Source organism: Oncorhynchus mykiss, chromosome 27, assembly GCF_013265735.2.
Source record: "Oncorhynchus mykiss isolate Arlee chromosome 27, USDA_OmykA_1.1, whole genome shotgun sequence".
Lineage (NCBI taxonomy): Eukaryota > Metazoa > Chordata > Actinopteri > Salmoniformes > Salmonidae > Oncorhynchus > Oncorhynchus mykiss.
In genome coordinates, this window is record NC_048591.1 from 18,103,013 (window position 1) to 18,125,297 (window position 22,285).

Consider the following 22,285-nt stretch of genomic DNA (forward strand, 5'->3'; position numbering starts at 1 on the left):
ACTTCACAACTCTCTGAGATCTCTTGTTTCTCCGTCATCTCTGCTACGGACTCGTGTCAGGCCTGTCAGATCTGCGGTGAATGGAGCTTTGTTGAAACCGACATGCAGACGGACCGACAAATACACACAAACACCCACACAGGAAGGCTAGCAGGACACACACACACCAGTGGAGACTAATGAGGGGAGGACGGTTCATCATAATAGCTGGAACGGCACAAATGGAATGGCCTGCAGTAATATCATAGAAAGTGTAATATTACCTGGGAGGAGAGGAGAGGTCTCCAGACAGGGTAACCATGTGTTTGATGTATTTGATACCATTCCACTGATTCCGCTCCAGTCATTACCACGAACCCATCCTCCCCAATTAAGGTGCCACCAACCTCCTGTGACACTCACGCAAACACACATATACACGCACACACCAGCCCTTAAAGAGAGCCCCTGGACAGATTGCTCTCAGGAAAAACAAGGGAACATGAGGTCACTGGTTTCCTCTCACATTCCAAGATAAGACCTGAAGTGGTCCTTCCCTGGTGGAGAAGAGGAGAGAAACAGGGCAGTGAAGCAGCAGCACAGTACAGGAACACTTTCCTTGATGCACGTTTGGGGCGCCAGGAGCTGTAAATTTGCACCCTGCTCCCTCCCTCCCTCCCTATTGGCTGACGCCTCATATCCCACAGGTGCACTCCACTAGAGAGGCAATCTGAAACTACATCTAGGGCAGCAATTACTGCATTTCCTCTCCTCCCTTCATCCCTCTCTCGCTCTCTATTCCACACCCACTCACTCTTTGTTCCCCTCTCTGATACCACATCACACAGGAAGACAGAATCCAGGCCCTGCTGCACCGACCCTAATTACAGCAGTTATAATGCAGCTCCAACAACTCCGCTATGCTCTCTGCTCCCACTCACTCTCTAAACTGCGTCCCGATTGGCACCCTATTCCCTTTATAGTGCACTACTTTTGACCAGGGCCTATAGAGCACTATACAGGGTGTAGGGTGCTATTTGGGACACAGCCTCTGCCTACAGCCACAGCTCGACTGTAGTCCATACTCCTCACAACAACGTCAACACACACTTATCCTTTCAACAGTTTAAAAGGAACAGGAGTGTCACCTACACTGTCAGCAGTATCAGCGTGACAGCACAGGAAGATGTTCATTCAAATTCTATGGTTGAAGCATGTGATGAAGCATCAGCACCCATTAGGCTGTACTCTGAAAATGACATCTTTAAATCTCAACTGAAGACTCACAAGGAATGGGTCTCCAACCAGAGAGAGAGTTACTCTACAACTCTGAGGCTCAACTATAATCTGTGGTGGAAACAATGCTTAACGGACAGGTAAAGTTAGTTGTTTCCCAACATTATGAAGGATGGTGTAGTCTAGTGGGTATATGATGGGGAGGTTATAAGAAGATAGTGGATTGACAGTGAGATGAGTGCAGCAGACTAGGAGTGTGTGTGTGTAGGGAGGAGTGAGGGCTAGGTGCCTCTCTGTCTGAAGCTAACAGACAGAGAGTAGGGCAGCCACAATTTAAAATTCAATGTATCTCCCAAAGCATCCATTTCTGTGTTCTCTCTCTCTCTCTCCCTCTCTCCCTCTCAATGTATGTGTATCAGCCTCACCAGTAGCTAAATAATCCAATAGGCTACTCACTAGTCCAATAGTACCGAACCAGAATAGTTCCCCAATGCCATTGTGAGAGACAACAGTGGACTAATGACGATTGGAGAAAGAGCAGTTCAGGTATGATAATCACTGGGTACCAATGTCTGCATTGTAAATGATTCCCCGTAGGGCTCTGGTCAAAAGTAGTGCACTATAAAAGGAATAGGATGCCATTTGGACAATGTGTTGAGCAGAAGGTGGGTTATCTCATAGTGTTATTACAGTTAAACAGTGTTACATTCTGGTCCCACACTTCTAGCATGACCACACAGAGAGAGGCTGCACTAAAGAATGTTTCCAGGCGCTTCAAACTGTGTTTCTGTGTTTTGTGTGTGCGTGTGCACGTGTGTGTGTGTGAATGTGTCAAATCAAATTTTATTTGTCACATACACATGGTTAGCAGATGTTAATGCGAGTGTAGCGAAATGCTTGTGTGTGTGTGTGCGTGCGTGCGTATCTCTCAGATGATAGTCCCCACCTACCACCACTCCTTACCACAGACCAGACCACACTAACTACTCCACTCTCAGCCACCTTTCTAGACATAATGAGTCTAAATGACTTCTAAACCCTTCACTCCTCTAATTGTGAGCTGAGAGAAGATGATCTGTCCACACCCTTCTCTGGCTGAATGCTCTGTCCCTGTTTCCACAGGCTTGCTGTGGAAACAGCACCCACCACACACACACACCCACCACACACACCCACCACACACACCCACCACACACACACACACACACACACACACACACACACACACACACACACACACATAAACAAACACAAACACACACAAACACATTCTTCTGCCTCATTATTTCAACCGGCAGTGCTGTAGAGCAGGGTCTGATGGGGGCTGAGGTTGCTGGCACATGTCAGGATGGATTCTTTTAAACAGTCAACTTCTGGATATGGAGTCAATTTGCTGCTCGGCAGTTGAGATGTTTTAGGCCAGCCACACACATACTGTAGGACATTCTAATTCTGCCATGAACACAGAACCCAATATACCTGCATTAACATATCCTCCTATACACATCCCAAGACTAACACTTTATCAACATACCTCAGTACAGTTGACTATTATTAGACTTTTCCTGGGTATGGTTTCTTTGTTCTTTTGATCTATAGAGTCTCTGTCTCTCAGTCTGGATGGATGGAGGGAGGGAGGGGTTTAACACACAAAGGCTTCCTCACCCCCTGTGTGTTCCACAGTGCCACTGCCAACTGCCTGGCACATGTGCTAGAGGACTACAACTAGCTGATAGAACAGAAGGCTTTGCATGCTGTCCTTAGCCATGCCAGTCTCTCCCTGTCCCAGCACCTCAGAGGAGGAGGAAAAGGATGAGTAAGAGGAGCAGGGGGGGAGGATGACAGTGAACACAGTGAATCAACCCTGTCTTTTCATCAAGGTCAAACACAAGAGTCTCTGTCTGTAAAGCCAGAGCACAACACCGTGGGAAAGTTTCCTGATACTCACCTGCAGTCTGACCTCACTCTGTGGTCATTTAAACCCCATCCCCAACCCCGGGACTCTTAATTGGTTAATTCACCTCCAAGGCTGGCTGAGGCCCAGGGGGAGGTGTGCTGACCTCCCCCCCAGCCAGGGCTCAGTATCCTGGGCCAGCAGATGTCCCTCTCACCTGCTGCCCTCCACAGCTCACCACTCTGGAGATACACTTCTGAAGTGGAACCCTGCAATACGATCGCAGGGAGGAGGAATGGAGGGGATACTATAGGGTGTGGGAAAAGGAAATGCGGAAGAGATAAGAAGGAACGTTAAGTGGAAAGGGAAGAGAAGAGAGCAGAGAGGGAGAGGGGGAGAGAGGGAGGGAGGGAGAAAAAGGGAGGGAGAGGGGGGAATAAAGGGGATCCTTCCCTTCCTCCCATCCTTCCTCCCTCTCTCCATTCCTTCACCCCACACAGAGGAGAGGAGAAACAGAGCAGACATAGGAGGAAGGTTCCACAGCTGGATCCAACCGTTGACTCTGAGATTTTGTCCCGACTGTCCCTCTGGGGATACCTCTCTGGTTTCTTTGTCTCTTCTCCTCTCTTCTTTTCTTTTCTTTTTCACAGCCCTGATTCACATCCTTCTACAGATATTGCAGCTGGGAAGACAAAAATTCTTAACTCAAATTCTGTGAATTAATTCGGACCTGGCGGGTTTCAAGCTTGCCGTGCTGACTAACCCTTTAAGTCTACTAGACCGCAGCAGACACTAGTGGAGCCAGGATTCCAATATTGGCTGGGCCAGAGAAATGTGTGGCCACGAAACAACATATTTTTCTAATGATTGAAATGTTTCAAATTGCAATACGAATAGGCTGAAGGGATCCACAAGAAAACAACAGGAAGTTCATCTAGTATCAGATCAATTAACCAAATATACACAGAGAATCAGTGAAACAAAATCTATTTGGTTGATTATCAGACAAGTCACAGGCTTTTGGTCGGGAGTAGGACAGGCTGCTACGCGAGTGATGAGCAAGATCCAGAGTTTTCCTCTCCGTGCTTTTTCTAGGCCCAATGGCCGTTTCATCGTCTCTTCACTCAACTGCCGCCTGCCTCCGCCATATCGTTCTCAACACCAGTTTAAGTCAATATGCTGTTTTCTAGAAATCTGGCTTTTTTTTAGAGTTCGGGCTCATTTAATTTCTGTGGTGTTGGCTTCAGCTCATCGGACTTGAGCAGGACAGGCCTCGAATCTTCAGGCCCGATGAGAACTCTAGTGCAGACTGGCAGACAGACAGATAGACTGGCGGACAGACAGACAGACTGGCAGGCAGACAGACTGTTCTGTCTAATGGAAACTGACCTCCTGGAGACAGAGAGACAGAGAAAAGGGAGTGTGCTCAGTGTTGCAGATGTGCATCAGTGTTTATGCTCATTCCAATGCCCCCGCTCCACACCGTTCCGCTCTACCCAGGAGTAATATTCTCCAGGAAGAATTACATTTGTGAACACATTAAGTAGTACATCCCAGTTTCCTGCAATTTTGTCCTTTCCCTGTAAATACTGTGAAAACCACACAGCCAGTCACCGCAGAGCAGCAAAGTGGTTACCAGGGGAAAGGGGACCAAAAACGGAGTCAGCTAGCCTGTGAGTGTGTGTGGGTCTGTCTGTCTGTCTGTCTGTCTGTCTGTCTGTCTGTCTGTCTGTCTGTCTGTCTGTCTGTCTGTCTGTCTGTCTGTGTGTGTGTGTGTGTGGGGGGGGCTAACCCAGCCTCAACCCAGCCTCACAGGGAGACTAGAGAACACTGACATTAAAACAGACAGCAACACATTTAGATTGTCCCCGGCCCTCTTCAGAAAAAACTACATTTGGAAAATGTATTATATGGTTCATGTATAAAAATATCACCCTAAAACTGGTAATTTCACTGGTCTTAGTTAGGTAAATCTCACAGTAGACAATACAGTTAGCCCACAGGTTGTATCCTGGGGACAATAGAATATGCAGTACATAAAGCCTACTGGGTTTGAACCCATTTCAGTACAGAGAGAAGAGAAAGAAGAGAAGAGAGAGTGACAGGAGGACTGGGGGAAATTATGGATTGTCCAGGTGTCTTATTCAAAGCCTCCAATTCATTGCACTGGACAAGGTTGCTTTGGTTTGCTGAACTCCAGGTGCAGTCAAACTTCTGTTTTTGTCTGTGCAGCAGGGAGAGTGAGCCAGGCAGGCTGGAAGTCAAAACGCCTGCTTTCATACAACCCATTGTCTACGTCAAATGGCACCCTGTTCCTGTTACAGTGAAGGGACTTGTGTTCTACCCTCTTGTTGCTTTGAGTCAGTGACTCTTGTCACGGAGGGAAATGTAAATGCTAGCTGGAGACTAAATCCAGCTGGGAGAGGCAGGTCTTTTGTCCCAGCTAAAGAACTGTGACCGAGACATTGAAAACAGAATCTGTGGGTTTGAGGAGGAGTTCAAAAAGTGTTGCAGCACCAAGTTCAAGTACTTAAAAACAGAGACATTGCTTTGAATAGAAGCATCTGCAGGTTGCAGAGAAAACAAGAAGCTTCTACCGAATCAAATCAGATGTGAAAAACGGAGATGAAGTGATTGATCTGAGCCTTCAGGGACCATATGGTAGGAGGGCTGAACCTAATGAACCATTTATTGCCTGGCTGGCACTTAACACTACAGTCTGGTTCAACCATCAGGTCTGGTCCTGGCTCTATGGTCCTGATCCAACCATCAGGTTACAGTCCAGAACCCACTGTGACACTACATTACATCTGTGGCTTTGGGGCGAAACACTAATGCTGAGGAACACACTTTGAAATATCAATGGCTCAGTGAAGTGGAGCTCTGATGAACGAATCTCAACGGTATAGTTGTCCCTTAGAATGTCCCACAGATGGTGTGTTTTTATGTTGCCAGGCATGGAGTTCACTGATACTATCATCTCCTCTCTACTCTTCTCCCCTCCTCTCCTTTCCTATCTTCATCTCCTCTTTCGTCCTCTCTTCTCCTCTCTTCTCCTCCTTTCCTGTCTTCCAAATCAGTGGAATGAGTGACGTTTCTAATCATCCTGAACCAAAAATATGAATTGGAAAATCCTCTGTGCAACGAAGCAGATAGATGTAAGGCTAGCTATTACGTTTCCTATTCAACAACACTGTGAGCTTTGTCTATCAAACCACACCAATCAGAGTCAAGGGATGAGACATGGCAGGCCAGCCAGTATCAGTGATGTCTTTTCAAGGCCAGGTCGAGTGAGAGGGGAGGCCTGTGAGTTCACTCCGACGGACGGGTGCCAAAGCACGGTTCAGACAGGAACCCTTTCTGGCTGCAGAGGAAACTGATAAACTCACAAATTTGACTCTCAGCTCAGCGCCAATCCAACAGACAAAACTCCCCAAAAGTTTATGTATTATCTCGCAGCAATCAGTGGTCTTCTCTGGTTGCCATGGGGTTGCTGAAGGGGGCCCTTGCAATGACAGACCATTCTCTCCTTGACTATGGGGGTGGTGGGTTAAACTGCCGAGGTGGTGATGGGTATAGCCTGACCTCACACCCAGCTAATGAGGTCTGAAGGGAGATCAGATTAAGGTTGGGGTGAAGGGAGAGATGGAGGCCAGGAGGTGAAAAAGACAAGGAGGGAGGGAGGCAGGCGATGGAGAGAATGAGGATGGAGAGAGTGGGGGGTGGAGGAAGGGAGGGAGGGATGGATGGGGGAAGAGACGGAGTGCAACAGGAGGAGAGACAGACGAGGAAGCCTCCCCCTGCCTGTGTCACCTCCGCCAACTGTGCCAGCACTGGCGCTCGTTGGGCCTCATTTCCCCTCGCGCTGCCAGGGGACCCCCTCTCGCTTTACCGCTGGAGCCATACCAACCCCCCAAAAACACACAGACAGAGGGCCGATTCTTACTCCGACATAGAGACAGAGAGATAGAGAGAGAATGAGAGAGAGAGGCAGAGAGAGGGATAGTTTATTTAACTTTTGTTTATTATCTATTTCACTTGCTTTGGCGATGTAAACATATGTTTCCCATGCCAATAAAGCCCCTTAAGGAGAGGAGAGGAGAGAAGAGAGAGAGGGAGAGAGAGGAGAGAGAGAGAGGAGGAGAGAAAAAGCGAGAGAGAGAGAGCGCTAGAGAGAGAGAGGAGAGATCGCTTGAGAGAGAGAGAGAGAGAGAGAGAGAGAGAGAGAGAGAGAGAGAGAGAGAGAGAGAGGAGAAGGAGAGAGGAGGAGATAGAGAGAGCGAGCGAGCGAGCGAGAGAGAAGGAGAGAGAGAGAAGAGAAGGAGAGAGAGAGAGGAGTGGAGAGTGCTAGAGAGAGAAAGAGAAGGAGAGAGAGAGGAGAGAGAGAGAAGAGAAGAGAAGGAGAGAGAGAGAGGAGTGGAGAGTGCTAGAGAGAGAGAAGGAGAGAAAGAGGAGAGAGAGAGAAGAGAAGGAGAGAGAGAGGAGTGGAGAGTGCTAGAGAGAGAGAGAGGAGAGAGAGAGAGAAGGAGAGAGAGAGAAGAGAAGGAGAGAGAGAGAAGAGAAGGTGAGAGAGAGAGGAATAGAGAGTGCTAGAGAGAGAGAGAGAAGGAGAGAGAGAGAGAAGGAAAGAGAGAAGAGAAGGAGAGAGAGAGAAGAGAAGGCGAGAGAGAGGAGTAGAGAGTGCTAGAGAGAGAGAAGGAGAGAGAGAGAAGAGAAGGAGAGAGAGAGAGAGAAGAGAAGGCGAGAGAGAGAGGAGTAGAGAGTGCTAGAGAGAGAGAAGGAGAGAGAGAGAAGAAAAGGAGAGAGAGAGAGAGGAGTGGAGAGTGCTAGAGAGAGAGAGGAGTAGAGAGTGCTAGAGAGAGAGAGGAGTAGAGAGTGCTAGAGAGAGAGAGAGGAGTAGAGAGTGCTAGAGAGAGAGAGAGGAGTAGAGAGTGCTAGAGAGTGAGAGAGGAGTAGAGAGTGCTAGAGAGAGGGAGATCCAATAGAAAGGTGATGTGCTTCTTGTGAAGTACTGGTTATTTACCAACAGAATCAGTCATAAATAAACATGAAAGATGCATCAGATAAAGCAGCTCTCTGTCAAACACAAACTACATAACAGTGGACTCTGTTCAGAGCTCAATGAATTTGAGTTAAACAGAAATGGCACCCTATTCCCTATATATAGTGTATTACTTTTGACCAGGACCGATAGGGAATATATAGGGACTAGGGTGCCATTGGGGACACAGCCTTGGTCCAGATTAATGATGTACTCAAGACTCAAAGGGCTAACAAGCACCCATCCACTCTTCCCTCCCTCCATTCAATTCATTAAGAAATGGAATCTTGACCAAATGTAGCAATTCTGCAGCAAAACTGAAAGAGCTCTTTTGTACTTCTATTAAGTCTCCAGTGTAGAGTATAGCTGCCCCCCACTGCCCAGGCTCATGTCCTGTCTGAGAGAGAGTACAGTACCACTGTGGCTCCCATTCTGCAGCCCTTTCATTGAGCCACTACAGTGTGTGTGTGTGTGTGTGTGTGTGTGTGTGTGTGTGTGTGTGTGTGTGTGTGTGTGTGTGTGTGTGTGTGTGTGTGTGTGTGTGTGTGTGTGTGTGTGTGTGTGTGTGTGTGTGTTCCATTATGGAATACAAGGCTGACTGGTAATGTTCCATTAAGGAATACAAGGCTGACTGGTAATGTTCCATTATGGAATACAAGGCTGACTGGTAATGTTCCATTATGGAATACAAGGCTGACTGGTAATGTTCCATTATGGAATACAAGGCTGACTGGTAATGTTCCATTATGGAATACAAGGCTGACTGGTAATGTTCCATTATGGAATACAAGGCTGACTGGTAATGTTCCATTATGGAATACAAGGCTGACTGGTAATGTTCCATTATGGAATACAAGGCTGACTGGTAATGTTCCATTATGGAATACAAGGCTGACTGGTAATGTTCCATTATGGAATACAAGGCTGACTGGTAATGTTCCATTATGGAATACAAGGCTGACTGGTAATGTTCCATTATGGAATACAAGGCTGACTGGTAATGTTCCATTATGGAATACAAGGCTGACTGGTAATGTTCCATTATGGAATACAAGGCTGACTGGTAATGTTCCATTATGGAATACAAGGCTGACTGGTAATGTTCCATTATGGAAGACAAGGCTGACTGGTGATGGTCCATTATTGAATACAAGGCTGACTGGTGATGTATCGGAGACTAACCCACTCATAGGGTATAAACACACATATGAACTGTGTTTCTATCCTATAATGTAAAGCACTTTGAGCTATTTAAATCCAATGCATTTATACAATCAGTGTGTTGTGGGCCCTACATAACACAGACCTACTGTAGGTACTGTATAGCCAATCACTGCATGTTTCACTCTCTCCAATCACCAACTACCTTATAAAGACAACACAATTTGCATCCCAAATAAACCCTATGTACAATGCACTACTTTTGTGGAGAGTCCTATGGGCTCTGGTCAAAACTAGTGCACTAAATATGGAATAGGGTGCCATTTGCAACACAGACACAGTTTAAAGCAGGTACCAATAAGGGCATGGCATGATGCTTGTAGGGGAAAATAAATGGAATGTCATAAAGTGGAGTCCAGCCCATAATGCAGTTCTTGGTCTTTAACATGTTATTCCTCATGTCATTCCCTATTTCCCCTCCGTGAGACGACCTGTTTTCCCCCTATATATCTGACCTATTACATTACCAGATTGATGACTGCTAATAGGTTTAAGACTTGTCACTTTAATTGAGGTAGAAAACTATTATTTTCATTCATGATATTTTTGCACAACACCTAATTATAACTATATAAGTATTCCTCTACTGCAGCATTTGACACAGAGAGTAAGTGACAACCTCTCTGAGAGAGAGAGAGAGAAAGAGAGAGAGAGAGAGAGAGAGAGAGAGAGAGAGAGAGAGAGAGAGAGAGAGAGAGAGAGAGAGAGAGAGAGAGAGAGAGAGAGAGAGAAAGAGAGAGAGAGAGAGAGAGAGAAAGAGAGAGAGAGACAGAGAGAGAGAGAGAGAGAGTGTGTTAAGACTGATCATGAACTGCTGTTAGAGAAACATAGAGGGAACAGAAACCCTAAACCTTACCCCCTTCAAAATTCTGGACTGATGATCACAATACCCCTATTGTAATGGCTGTTGGACAGTATTGAGTGTGTGGAAAAATGTGCAGTGGGAATTTCTTGCACATAGAGAAAAGGCAGTCGGTTGGTCGTCAGATGTCTCGCTGAGACGCTGGGATGTGGAGCTGCTGGCACCCTGAACACACATGCACAGACACACACACACACACACCCAGAGCCAAGACGTCTGGCCTCACATGGCACGCCAACTACACGTCTACAGCCGCCAAGCAGAACTAAGACAGGCCAGGGAGGCGCCACACACACATAGACAAACACACACACACACAAACAGGCCAGAGAGTGGCTGGCTTTGAAGAAATATTGCATGCTGGGAGCCTGGAGGCTGCTGATGGAGCAGGAAAAGATGATAGAATAACGTAGAAGTATGACATCATAAATATTCTGACCAATACCAGTATATTATTTCTCTGTACTCATCCTTGCTGCCAATAGATGTATAATTGAGACATAGACCTCCCGTACAACCACTGCCCCTGTCTCAGCTGTTATTCTTCTAGTGCCTCAGTGCTTGACTTGGACTGAAACAGGTGCCGATACTCATGTTGGGTGCCGGTACTGTTTATCTTGAGGTGCAGGACCTCCACAATACTTTTGAGCTAAAATGATATGAGAGGAACAGGAGCTCAAGCAGTAGAAAATGTAAGGTGCCAGTACTCAGACCCTGTGAGCGCCTGCTCAAGTCAAGCACTGGGCCTCCCCTTATTTCCCTCTCTCCCTCTAGTTCCCTCTCTCCCACACTTCCCTGCCTCCATCTCCCCTCTCCGTTACAAATCTTACTCCCTCTCCCCCTCACCCTTCCCTCTCCCTGGGGCTGTCACTGGGCATAGATCCCGTTTGCACATCACTCAGCCCAGCGGAGAGCTTCCAAACCCTGGCCGTCTCAGCCCCAACCCCTCTCTCTTAAACCCAACCCCAACTCATCCAAACCCTGGCTGTCTCAGCCCCAACCCCTCTCTCTTAAACCCAACCCCAACTCATCCAAACCCTGGCTGTCTCAGCCCCAACCCCTCTCTCTTAAACCCAAACTCATCCAAACCCTGGCCGTCTCAGCCCCTGCCCCTCTCTCTTAAACCTAACCCCAACTCATCCAAACCCTGGCTGTCTCAGCCCCAAGCCCTCTCTCTTAAACCCAACCCCAACTCATCAAACCCTGGCTGTCTCAGCCCCAAGCCCTCTCTCTTAAACCCAACCCCAACTCATCCAAACCCTGGCCGTCTCAGCCCCAACCCCAACTCATCCAAATCCTGGCTGTCTCAGCCCCAGCCCCTCTCTCTTAAACCCAACCCCAACTCCTCCAAACCCTGGCTGTCTCAGCCCCAAGCCCTCTCTCTTAGACCCAACCCCAACTCCTCCAAACCCTGGCTGTCTCAGCCCCAAGCCCTCTCTCTTAGACCCAACCCCAACTCATCCAAACCCTGGCTGTCTCAGCCCCAGCCCCTCTCTCTTAGACCCAACCCCAACTCATCCAAACCCTGGCAGTCTCAGCCCCAAGCCCTCTCTCTTAGACCCAACCCCAACTAATCCAAACCCTGGCTGTCTCAGCCCCAACCCCTCTCTCTTAAACCCAACCCCAACTAATCCAAACCCTGGCTGTCTCAGCCCCAGTCCCTCTCTCTTAAACCCAACCCCAACTCATCCAAACCCTGGCCGTCTCAGCCCCAACCCCTCTCTCTTAAACCCAACCCCAACTCATCCAAACCCTGGCCGTCTCAGCCCCAACCCCTCTCTCTTAAACCCAACCCCAACTCATCCAAACCCTGGCTGTCTCAGCCCCAGCCCCTCTCTCTTAGACCCAACCCCAACTCATCCAAACCCTGGCTGTCTCAGCCCCAAGCCCTCTCTCTTAGACCCAACCCCAACTCATCCAAACCCTGGCTGTCTCAGCCCCAGCCCCTCTCTCTTAGACCCAACCCCAACTCATCCAAACCCTGGCAGTCTCAGCCCCAAGCCCTCTCTCTTAGACCCAACCCCAACTAATCCAAACCCTGGCTGTCTCAGCCCCAACCCCTCTCTCTTAAACCCAACCCCAACTAATCCAAACCCTGGCTGTCTCAGCCCCAGTCCCTCTCTCTTAAACCCAACCCCAACTCATCCAAACCCTGGCCGTCTCAGCCCCAACCCCTCTCTCTTAAACCCAACCCCAACTCATCCAAACCCTGGCCGTCTCAGCCCCAACCCCTCTCTCTTAAACCCAACCCCAACTCATCCAAACCCTGGCTGTCTCAGCCCCAGCCCCTCTCTCTTAGACCCAACCCCAACTCATCCAAACCCTGGCCGTCTCAGCCCCAAGCCCTCTCTCTTAGACCCAACCCCAACTAATCCAAACCCTGGCTGTCTCAGCCCCAGTCCCTCTCTCTTAAACCCAACCCCAACTCATCCAAACCCTGGCCGTCTCAGCCCCAACCCCTCTCTCTTAAACCCAACCCCAACTCATCCAAACCCTGGCCGTCTCAGCCCCAACCCCTCTCTCTTAAACCCAACCCCAACTCATCCAAACCCTGGCCGTCTCAGCCCCATCTCAGGCACACAGACACTTGTGAAACAGGAATGAAATGAACAGTTCCCTCTCTCCCCAGACCTCCTGTATGTTAGAGTGTATGATTGCTGCAGCAGCAGTAGAAGCTTTGAAGTCTGTAAGAAACAGACTGATAAAAAGCAGAAAACAAAAAAACGAATGGTCTCTTTCTCATTACAGACGCAACAACAACCTGAGAAAACGATACCTCTTAATGAGGCGTAATTACGGTTTTGACCCCGCAGTGGGATCTGGCCTGGAGACCCTGTAGCGAATGTGGTGGACCTGTGGTTTGTCAATGGCTTGCTTTTTTTCTTGTCTACCATACCCATTTTTGGGGGGTGTCTTTTGTTGAGGTTTAACATGTGACATGTCTTTTTGTCAAAAGAAGCCCTACCCTGTCCTCCTGCAGCTGAATTAGGTAAATAAAGTGGAAGCCTCTTTTGTCTTCTGCTGTCAGAGGGGCTTTACACTGTCTCAGTTACCTTGGAAACCTTGGAGAGGTGAAGGAGAGGACAGCCAGAAGAGAAGAGATCCTCCAGCTCTGCAGACACCAGGTAAACGCCTCACTTAGTATGTTTCAAAATCGCACCCTATTACCCATGTAGGGTACTATATGTAGTGCACTATAAATAGGGAATAGGGTGCCATTTGGGACACAACCTTAGCCTTTCTCCAACCTAAACTCCCTCACTTCATTTTCTCCACTCTAAACTCTTATCCTCTACAATCCAATCTAAACAGATTGAACATTAAAATAATACTTAATGCCTGACAATACTTCAGCAAAATCCACCAAACGATTTTCTATCTGGGTAATATTTCTCCTCTAGGTAATGGTCTCTCCATTTCCCTTAAAAATGAGTTCAGAACTTCAGACCCCTCTCAACCCTCAAGGGTAGTTCTCTTTCCAATATAGTCTTCATTTGGCATTTGGTATTTCCCAGCTCGTATACGAAAAAACTAGCAGCTTGAATACGTACAAGTTATAGATATCGGACTTCACATGATCAAGATGCAGGTAATAAGGGTTTCAAGACTTTTAGTTGCAGCAATTAAAAATTCTGAAACTTTCGCATGCGAGATTCACCTGTCGACAGGTTGACTAGAAAAACAGAATAGACAATGTCCTACCTGTAGGATGCAGGACCCAGCAGCCGTGTTCTCCTTGATGGATACGTTGTAGAAGTTGCTACCGAACACAGGTTCGTTGTCGTTAATATCTTGTAGTAACACATGGACCAGAGCTGTGGAGGACAGGGAAGGCCTCCCTCCGTCTGTAGCCACCACAGTCACACTTGGCCTGGGCTGCGACTCGTAATCCAGCTGGGAGAGCGTGGTGATGATCCCTGTTACTGGGTCGATGGTGAACCACTGGGCCTGGTTCTCATCCTGGCCGGCCTGGCCATCCTGGAGGAGGCTGTATGTGATGTCTCCATTGGGCCCCTGGTCATTGTCTCTCGCCGTGACCTGCAACACGAAGCTCCCTGGGAACACTACCTCAGGTATTGCCTGCCTGTACTCCTGCTGATCAAACAGAGGAGGGTTGTCGTTAACGTCAGTGACTTGTATCGTAAAGGAGGACTCAGCCCTGAGAGGAGGGGTGCCTGCGTCTGTAGCCATCACCCTGAGTTCGTATGTGTCCCTCTCCTCTCGGTCCAGGATCTGGTCCACACACATCAGGTAGATTATGTTGTCCTTGGTGGTCAGGGCAAACTTCCCGTCCCCTCCTTCCAAGGAGACGTTGACATTGGCGTATTCTCCGTAGTCCGGGTCGGTGACGGAGATGCGTGCGACGTACTGGCCAGGCTGGGCGCCCTCGGAGATCTGTGGGGAACCGTCTTCGCTGAGGAAGATGATGGTCATGGTGGGCTGGTTGTCATTGTAGTCCCGGACGTGGATTGTGACGAAGGCATTGGTAACCTCGGGCTGCGTGGCGTTATCCCTCGCCTGGACCACAAGCTCGTGGACCCTCCGCATCTCAAAGTCCAGCGGCTTGTTGAGCGTGATGACACCCATTCGCGCGTCGATTATGAAGTAGTGCTCTGGGTCGCTCTGCCTGCGGTTGATCTCATAGAGAACAAGGCCGTTGTCTCCCTGGTCAGCGTCAGAGGCAAAGACTTGGAGAATGTTGCTACCCGGCTGCAGATTCTCTGAGATAATGGCGTGGTAGCGACTCTGGTTGAAGACTGGAGCGTTGTCGTTGATATCCTGAACCATCACATCTAGCACCATCTGACCAGTCCTCTTAGGGGAGCCTCCATCGAACGCCTCCAGGGATAAAGTATAAGACGGTCTGGTCTCACTGTCCAGAAGAGTGTTGACCACCAGATCCAGATAGAGAACCTGGTTTGATCCTCTCCGGGTCTCCAAGAGGAAAGCCTGGCCGGGGTTCCCGTCTTTGATGAGGTATCCCTGGGTAGTCAGTTGGCCCTTGTCCCCATCCACCGCCGGCTCTAGGGGGAACCTGGTTCCCACTGCCGTCATCTCCGGGATCTTGAACGCCGCTCTCCTCCGGGGGAATGTGGGAGCGTGGTCATTGATGTCATTCACAGTGATTGTCACTTCAATGGTCAAGCCTGTCATAGTCACGGCAATGAAGTTGTACCGGTCCCTCAGCTCATGGTCCAACACCTTGGCTGTCTTGATGATGCCCGTGCTCTCATCTATGTCCAGGTCACTCCCCACCCCGGTGCCCTCATGGTCTGATATGAAGTAAAGACTTGCGGTGACGCCAGGCGGTAACCCAGCACTGATGTCCCCTACGATGGTCCCGGCTGGCTGTTCCTCGTCCAGCTGGAGCTCCAGGTTCCCCAGGACGGTGGAGGAGTGGACAGTGATCAGCTCCAGGACGATGTAGGCCAGCAGCAGGACCCCTCGGCTCCACCGGCCCTCATCCTGCAGCGACCTCGACACAGACCACCCCAAACCCTTGGCCTCGGTCTTCATTCTGATGGCTTCTTCCTAAACCTGAGAGGGACACAGAGAGATGGGAAACGTTAGTGTGCTGCACTGATCGTTACTTCTTGACAATGTGTACATCCCATTTGGCACCATATTCACTACATAGTCCACTTCTTTTGACCAGAGTCAGTAGTGTACTATGTAGGAAATAAGGTGCCATTTGGGAGTCAGCCCAAGAAAACCTCTCGGCTGTTTGTCCCGGTCAGGTCATGTAATCAGGAAACATTCCTGGCTCCTCTTATAACCTGATCCAGCAACAAAAGCTGAGTGCTTTTTATTGGCTTAACAAAGGGAGGGGACAGGCCTTTTCTGTATATTTGGTGAGCTGTGTAAAAATTCTGGAAAATGCCTTAAGGTCCGTATGCCTCATATGTTCTACAGGCTGTGGTCCCAACCACAGTGCATATAATAGATCTCTTGCATCATGTTATTTTCAACCCCTCCCTCCACTCACCTAATAAGTCAACACCTTGTTACTTTGGTATAACAGAGAACCCTTCCTTTACTAGAGAACTGTCCAGACCACAGACCAGGCCACAGACCAGCCCACAGACCAGCCCACAGACCAGACCAGTCCACAGACGAGACCACAGACCAGACCACAGACCAGACCACAGACCAGCCCACAGACCAGCCCACCGACCAGACCAGTCCACAGACGAGACCACAGACCAGACCACAGACCAGACCACAGACCAGACCACAGGGATTAAAATCTTTCAAATACTTTCAAATGAGTGTTTGAGCTAGCCTGCCTTGAATAGCAGGTGGGCATGGTTTGCAGTTATGGTACAATTCTATTGGTCCAATAAGCCAGGCAAGCTTAATCGAGTGAAGATAAAGTATTTGAAATTATTTTTAATAGTATTTGAACCCAGATCTCCTGCGTACGTTAAAACGACAGAGGGAGACGGTTTATGGTCTCAACATTCAGTTCTAATCAGAGAGACAGGTCCAAATGCAGCCAGGCTCTCTGGTCTGTAACACTACCCTCTAGAGCTACTCTGTGTGTGTGTGTTGGTGTGTGTTTGTGTGCGTGCGTGTGAGAATCATCTGTATTTAAACAGTTTGCTAAAGCACATGCACATCTTGAACCAGGGTATATGTTTGCCTGTATGAAACCAATTCTGGGGAAGGCGAGACTGCTGGATTTACAAGAATGTTGACGAGTACTCATAGACAGACTGAGTGTGAGCTCTTATAGAGGGACCGTGTTTGAAAGGCTCTTTAGAGTATTGAGTGGTCCCTGAGTCCATATTTCTATGGGGATGTTAACTTGAGGAATGTCCTCCCCAGCTCAATGTGTGGAGAGTAAACCAGGGCCCGAAAAAGTAAAGCTGTGTTATAGCGACAGAGAGAAAACACTCTACTTTATCCACTTGTTTTGAGAGGTGTAAAACTCCCCTGTCTTAATGGAGAATGGAAGCTGAGTGGAGACAGGTGGTGTTTTGAGAGGGGTAAAACTCCTGCCATTTTCCTGTGATATATGCCCTTAAAACGGTTCATAAAACTTCTGAAATGTCGGTCAGCCGCCTTTCAGAAATTACACCTTTGGCAAATTATGTCAGAAGTGAAAGTGTCTTCTTGGCTCCTGTAACCTATATTTCACTACGCACAAGTGATTCTAAATCCATACATTTGCCGGATATTGAGAGCACATTTTCTGCTATTGCCTTAGTCTCTGTGATGGGTCTAACCTTTTTACAAGACTCAATGGTGGCTCTGTATGGAATAAAAACAAAGAATACTTTAAAGAAATATTGTTAAATAAAGTGCATGGAAGGTAAAAAGGAGCCAAAACTCTGTTTTCTGAGCTGAGCATTTCTTGACATAAAAGGTGGAAAAGTGGAAGTTAGAAATTGTGGAAAGTTGTCAGATATATTGTAATGTATATATAACAGAGGTCTAAGGGCCAGAACTAACTTTTGATAGTACAGTGAACTGTTCAGGGGGACATCCTTAACAGTATGTCCTGACTCTCTCTGTAGTTCTCTGATTATTTAAGACGTAACAGCCAAGAGAGCACTACATTTGAACAACCACAAAGTGTAACTGAGAATGAGGATGATATGGATTGACACACAAAAAGACGATTTCTACAACACTGAAGAAGAGATACTGTGTAATGGAGCAATTACATTGGCACCCTATTCCCTGCATAGTGTCCTACTTTTGACCAGAGCCCTATGGGCCCATATAGGGAATAGGGTGCCATTTGGGACGACGACACTGTTTCACATTGTAGATAACACAGTTTTGTCAGGAAATATCCCAACTGTTGATGACTTGCAATTTGTTGTGAGACACTATGATGCAATGTGGGCTGTCTGACTGAGCTGACTGTCACCGACTGCAGAATAGTCCAAAACCACTAAATGTGGGCTGTCTGACTGAGCTGACTGTCACCGTCTGCAGAATAGTCCAAAACCACTAAATGTGGGCTGTCTGACTGAGCTGACTGTCACCGTCTGCAGAATAGTCCAAAACCACTAAATGTGGGCTGTCTGACTGAGCTGACTGTCACCGTCTGCAGAATAGTCCAAAACCACTAAATGTGGGCTGTCTGACTGAGCTGACTGTCACCGTCTGCAGAATAGTCCAAAACCACTAAATGTGGGCTGTCTGACTGAGCTGACTGTCACCGCCTGCAGAATAGTCCAAAACCACTAAATGTGGGCTGTCTGACTGAGCTGACTGTCACCGTCTGCAGAATAGTCCAAAACCACTAAATGTGGGCTGTCTGACTGAGCTGACTGTCACCGCCTGCAGAATAGTCCAAAACCACTAAATGTGGGCTGTCTGACTGAGCTGACTGTCACCGACTGCAGAATAGTCCAAAACCACTAAATGTGGGCTGTCTGACTGAGCTGACTGTCACCGCCTGCAGAATAGTCCAAAACCACTAAATGTGGGCTGTCTGACTGAGCTGACTGTCACCACCTGCAGAATAGTCCAAAACCACTAAATGTGGGCTGTCTGACTGAGCTGACTGTCACCGACTGCAGAATAGTCCAAAACCACTAAATGTGGGCTGTCTGACTGAGCTGACTGTCACCGTCTGCAGAATAGTCCAAAACCACTAAATGTGGGCTGTCTGACTGAGCTGACTGTCACCGTCTGCAGAATAGTCCAAAACCACTAAATGTGGGCTGTCTGACTGAGCTGACTGTCACCGCCTGCAGAATAGTCCAAAACCACTAAATGTGGGCTGTCTGACTGAGCTGACTGTCACCGCCTGCAGAATAGTCCAAAACCACTAAATGTGGGCTGTCTGACTGAGCTGACTGTCACCGCCTGCAGAATAGTCCAAAACCACTAAATGTGGGCTGTCTGACTGAGCTGACTGTCACCGCCTGCAGAATAGTCCAAAACCACTAAATGTGGGCTGTCTGACTGAGCTGACTGTCACCGTCTGCAGAATAGTCCAAAACCACTAAATGTGGGCTGTCTGACTGAGCTGACTGTCACCGTCTGCAGAATAGTCCAAAACCACTAAATGTGGGCTGTCTGACTGAGCTGACTGTCACCGTCTGCAGAATAGTCCAAAACCACTAAATGTGGGCTGTCTGACTGAGCTGACTGTCACCGTCTGCAGAATAGTCCAAAACCACTAAATGTGGGCTGTCTGACTGAGCTGACTGTCACCGCCTGCAGAATAGTCCAAAACCACTAAATGTGGGCTGTCTGACTGAGCTGACTGTCACCGCCTGCAGAATAGTCCAAAACCACTAAATGTGGGCTGTCTGACTGAGCTGACTGTCACCGCCTGCAGAATAGTCCAAAACCACTAAATGTGGGCTGTCTGACTGAGCTGACTGTCACCATCTGCAGAATAGTCCAAAACCACTAAATGTGGGCTGTCTGACTGAGCTGACTGTCACCGTCTGCAGAATAGTCCAAAACCACTAAATATGGGCTGTCTGACTGAGCTGACTGTCACCGACTGCAGAATAGTCCAAAACCACTAAATGTGGGCTGTCTGACTGAGCTGACTGTCACCGTCTGCAGAATAGTCCAAAACCACTAAATGTGGGCTGTCTGACTGAGCTGACTGTCACCGTCTGCAGAATAGTCCAAAACCACTAAATGTGGGCTGTCTGACTGAGCTGACTGTCACCGCCTGCAGAATAGTCCAAAACCACTAAATGTGTCTCCGGGAAAACTTGTCATTATTGTCTGTTTCTCATAACAAGAGGATCATTTCTAGTTGTCAGTGGTCCTGTTAAACTAAATCAAATTCATAACTCATTTATTTTGTCCTTCAAAAATAAAATCAACTTCAATGTTCTCCGGGAAAACTCTGAACATGAAAACAGGAGTTGTATTATATGTTGAGGAATCAAGTTTTTTTTACTGTAGAAGAATATTAGTAGAGGCCGACCAGACTCCCCCTAGTGGCAGTACTGTAACATTGAGGGAAATATCCTTGCTTCAGACTGTACAGTACTACATGTATGTGTCTGTGAGTGACTAGGAGCATGTGAGAAAGTATGTTGGAAAGTGGATTTGTGCATGCATGTGGGATGCATATATGTGTGCATACGTGTCTTTGCACACACGTGCGTGTGAGTAGCCTATCTCTGTGTGTGTGTGTGTGTGTGTGTGTGTGTGTGTGTGTGTGTGTGTGCGCATGTGCGTGTGCGTGTGAGTAGCCTATCTGTGTGTCGTGTGTCGTGTGTGTGTGTGTGTGTGTGTGTGTGTGTGTGTGTGTGTGTGTGTGTGTGTGTGTGTGTGTATGTGTCTGGTCCGTGGTGGTGACAGTGCGACAGAGTGAGCGAGGGAACAGTGCAGAGCAGGAGAGAGGAGAACAAGAGGAGTGGAGAGCGAAAGAGGAGAGCAGTAGGGCTCCTTGCGGTCTTCCCTCTCCTCTCCTCTCATCTCCTCCCTCTTTCCCCTCTCTTGGCTTGGCTCTAATCATGGGTGCTGGGAGCGTTCCTCCTCTAGATGGGATTCCAAGGCTACTTTCAGCCAGTCGTGATTGTGAGCCATCATACAAAAACACAATACACACTAAAGATAGAAGAAAACCATGGAATTGGAATGAAATAAAAACAGAACTCATTCTAGTTCTGTGGTGAAAACCTACAGTCAGAGCATTCTTTAGTGACAGTTTTTGTGTGTAGACAGCAGAGTTATGAAGTTGTAGCGTACTGTTTATTTCCCCTTTTTCTGTGGCTAAAATATTGAATTTGACATGCTGAACCCTTTGCTTTACATTCCTGTATCTCTGCATGGCTTATAATTCAATCTAGTTGAGTGCCTTCTAAGACAGTGAAGCAGTTTACAACAAGGATCCGAACACTGTATCTGTTGCTTATGTTCCATCCCAAATGGTACCCTATTCCCTGCATGGTGCACTATGACCAGAGACCTAATCTCAATGGTTTAGACCGTAGAGCTGAAGCTCAACAATGGGGTACAGCGATGTTAGTTGGCCAGGATTTTAAAAGCTTTCACTACTAATTCTCCACTAATAGCAGAGTCTGGAGTTGCTCCATATATTAGGTACAATTCAAGTCCACAGAGATTCCCATTGTGCTGCCAACAAGGAAGTACTTTCAAGCAATAATGATTTATTTTATAGCAAAGCTGAGGCAGGACCTCTAGGTGTTTTTTCAAAGGCACAAATTATGGCTTTTAAGGAGGCAGGCATCTTTGAATGCCACGGCAGAACTAATGCAGGCTCTGGTCTTGGTGTGTGTGTGTGTGTGTGTGTGTGTGTGTGTGTGTGTGTGTGTGTGTGTGTGTGTGTGTGTGTGTGTGTGTGTGTGTGTGTGTTGCAGCTGGAGGACCACTCTGCTGCAGCCTAATAGATCTAGCAGGCCCAGCCACCAGCCTGGGTCCGACAGCTCTACTATAGCTCTAACTGTATGATGCCAGATTAAGCCCAACATAAAGTCACAAACGACACACTAACTCAGCATAGTACTATGGCTTTATAGCTCTAACAATGTTCCTTATTCTTCTACTAAATGCTCAATTAAATATATAACGGTATGTGGAAAACACTCATGGTTTCCCCCACTGGCTGACTGGCAGGGATAAGGGGTTTGGGTTCTACTAGCTGCTAGCTAGACAAACAAAAAGCTACCTAGCTGATCAAAGATGTTTCTCCCTCCATGTAGTCTGGAGAGCAGAGGGAGAGAGCAGAGGGGGGACAGCGTAGCTCTGCTGCTGCCAGGGGCTTTGAAACACGCCAAAAGGGGAATCCAGAATACAGGCCAGATAGGAGCCAGCTAGGAGCCTTATGGGAGGAAAGAAATACAGGCCTGAGCCTTGGGGAAAGAGAAGTCTGTCTGGCACCACACGACTTCAGAGTACAGTAATAAAGATGTTGATGGTCTAATACAGAGGTTGGCAAGCAAAGTGCACAGAGAGCCAGAGTTAAAAGTGGCCCCCTTTCATCTTTATCACTAAGGTTGTGTCCCAAATAGCACCCTATTCCCTATATAGTGTACACCACCTGGTCAAAAAAACTGCACTATGTAGGAAATAGGGTGCCATTTGAGACCTAACCTAA

The 22,285-nt window shown here is 47.9% G+C and overlaps 1 protein-coding gene across 1 annotated transcript in view; it reads right to left on the bottom strand.

Annotated features, from left to right (window-relative positions):
• Nucleotides 1-22,285, bottom strand: part of LOC110507672 (protocadherin-16) — a 190,663-nt gene that overhangs the window by 148,351 nt on the left and 20,027 nt on the right. Inside the window, exon 2 of the mRNA XM_036964819.1 lies at nucleotides 13,936-15,771. Coding sequence (XP_036820714.1) covers nucleotides 13,936-15,750 — 1,815 coding nt within the window. The 5' untranslated portion in view covers nucleotides 15,751-15,771. The remainder of the gene's footprint in view (nucleotides 1-13,935; nucleotides 15,772-22,285) is intronic.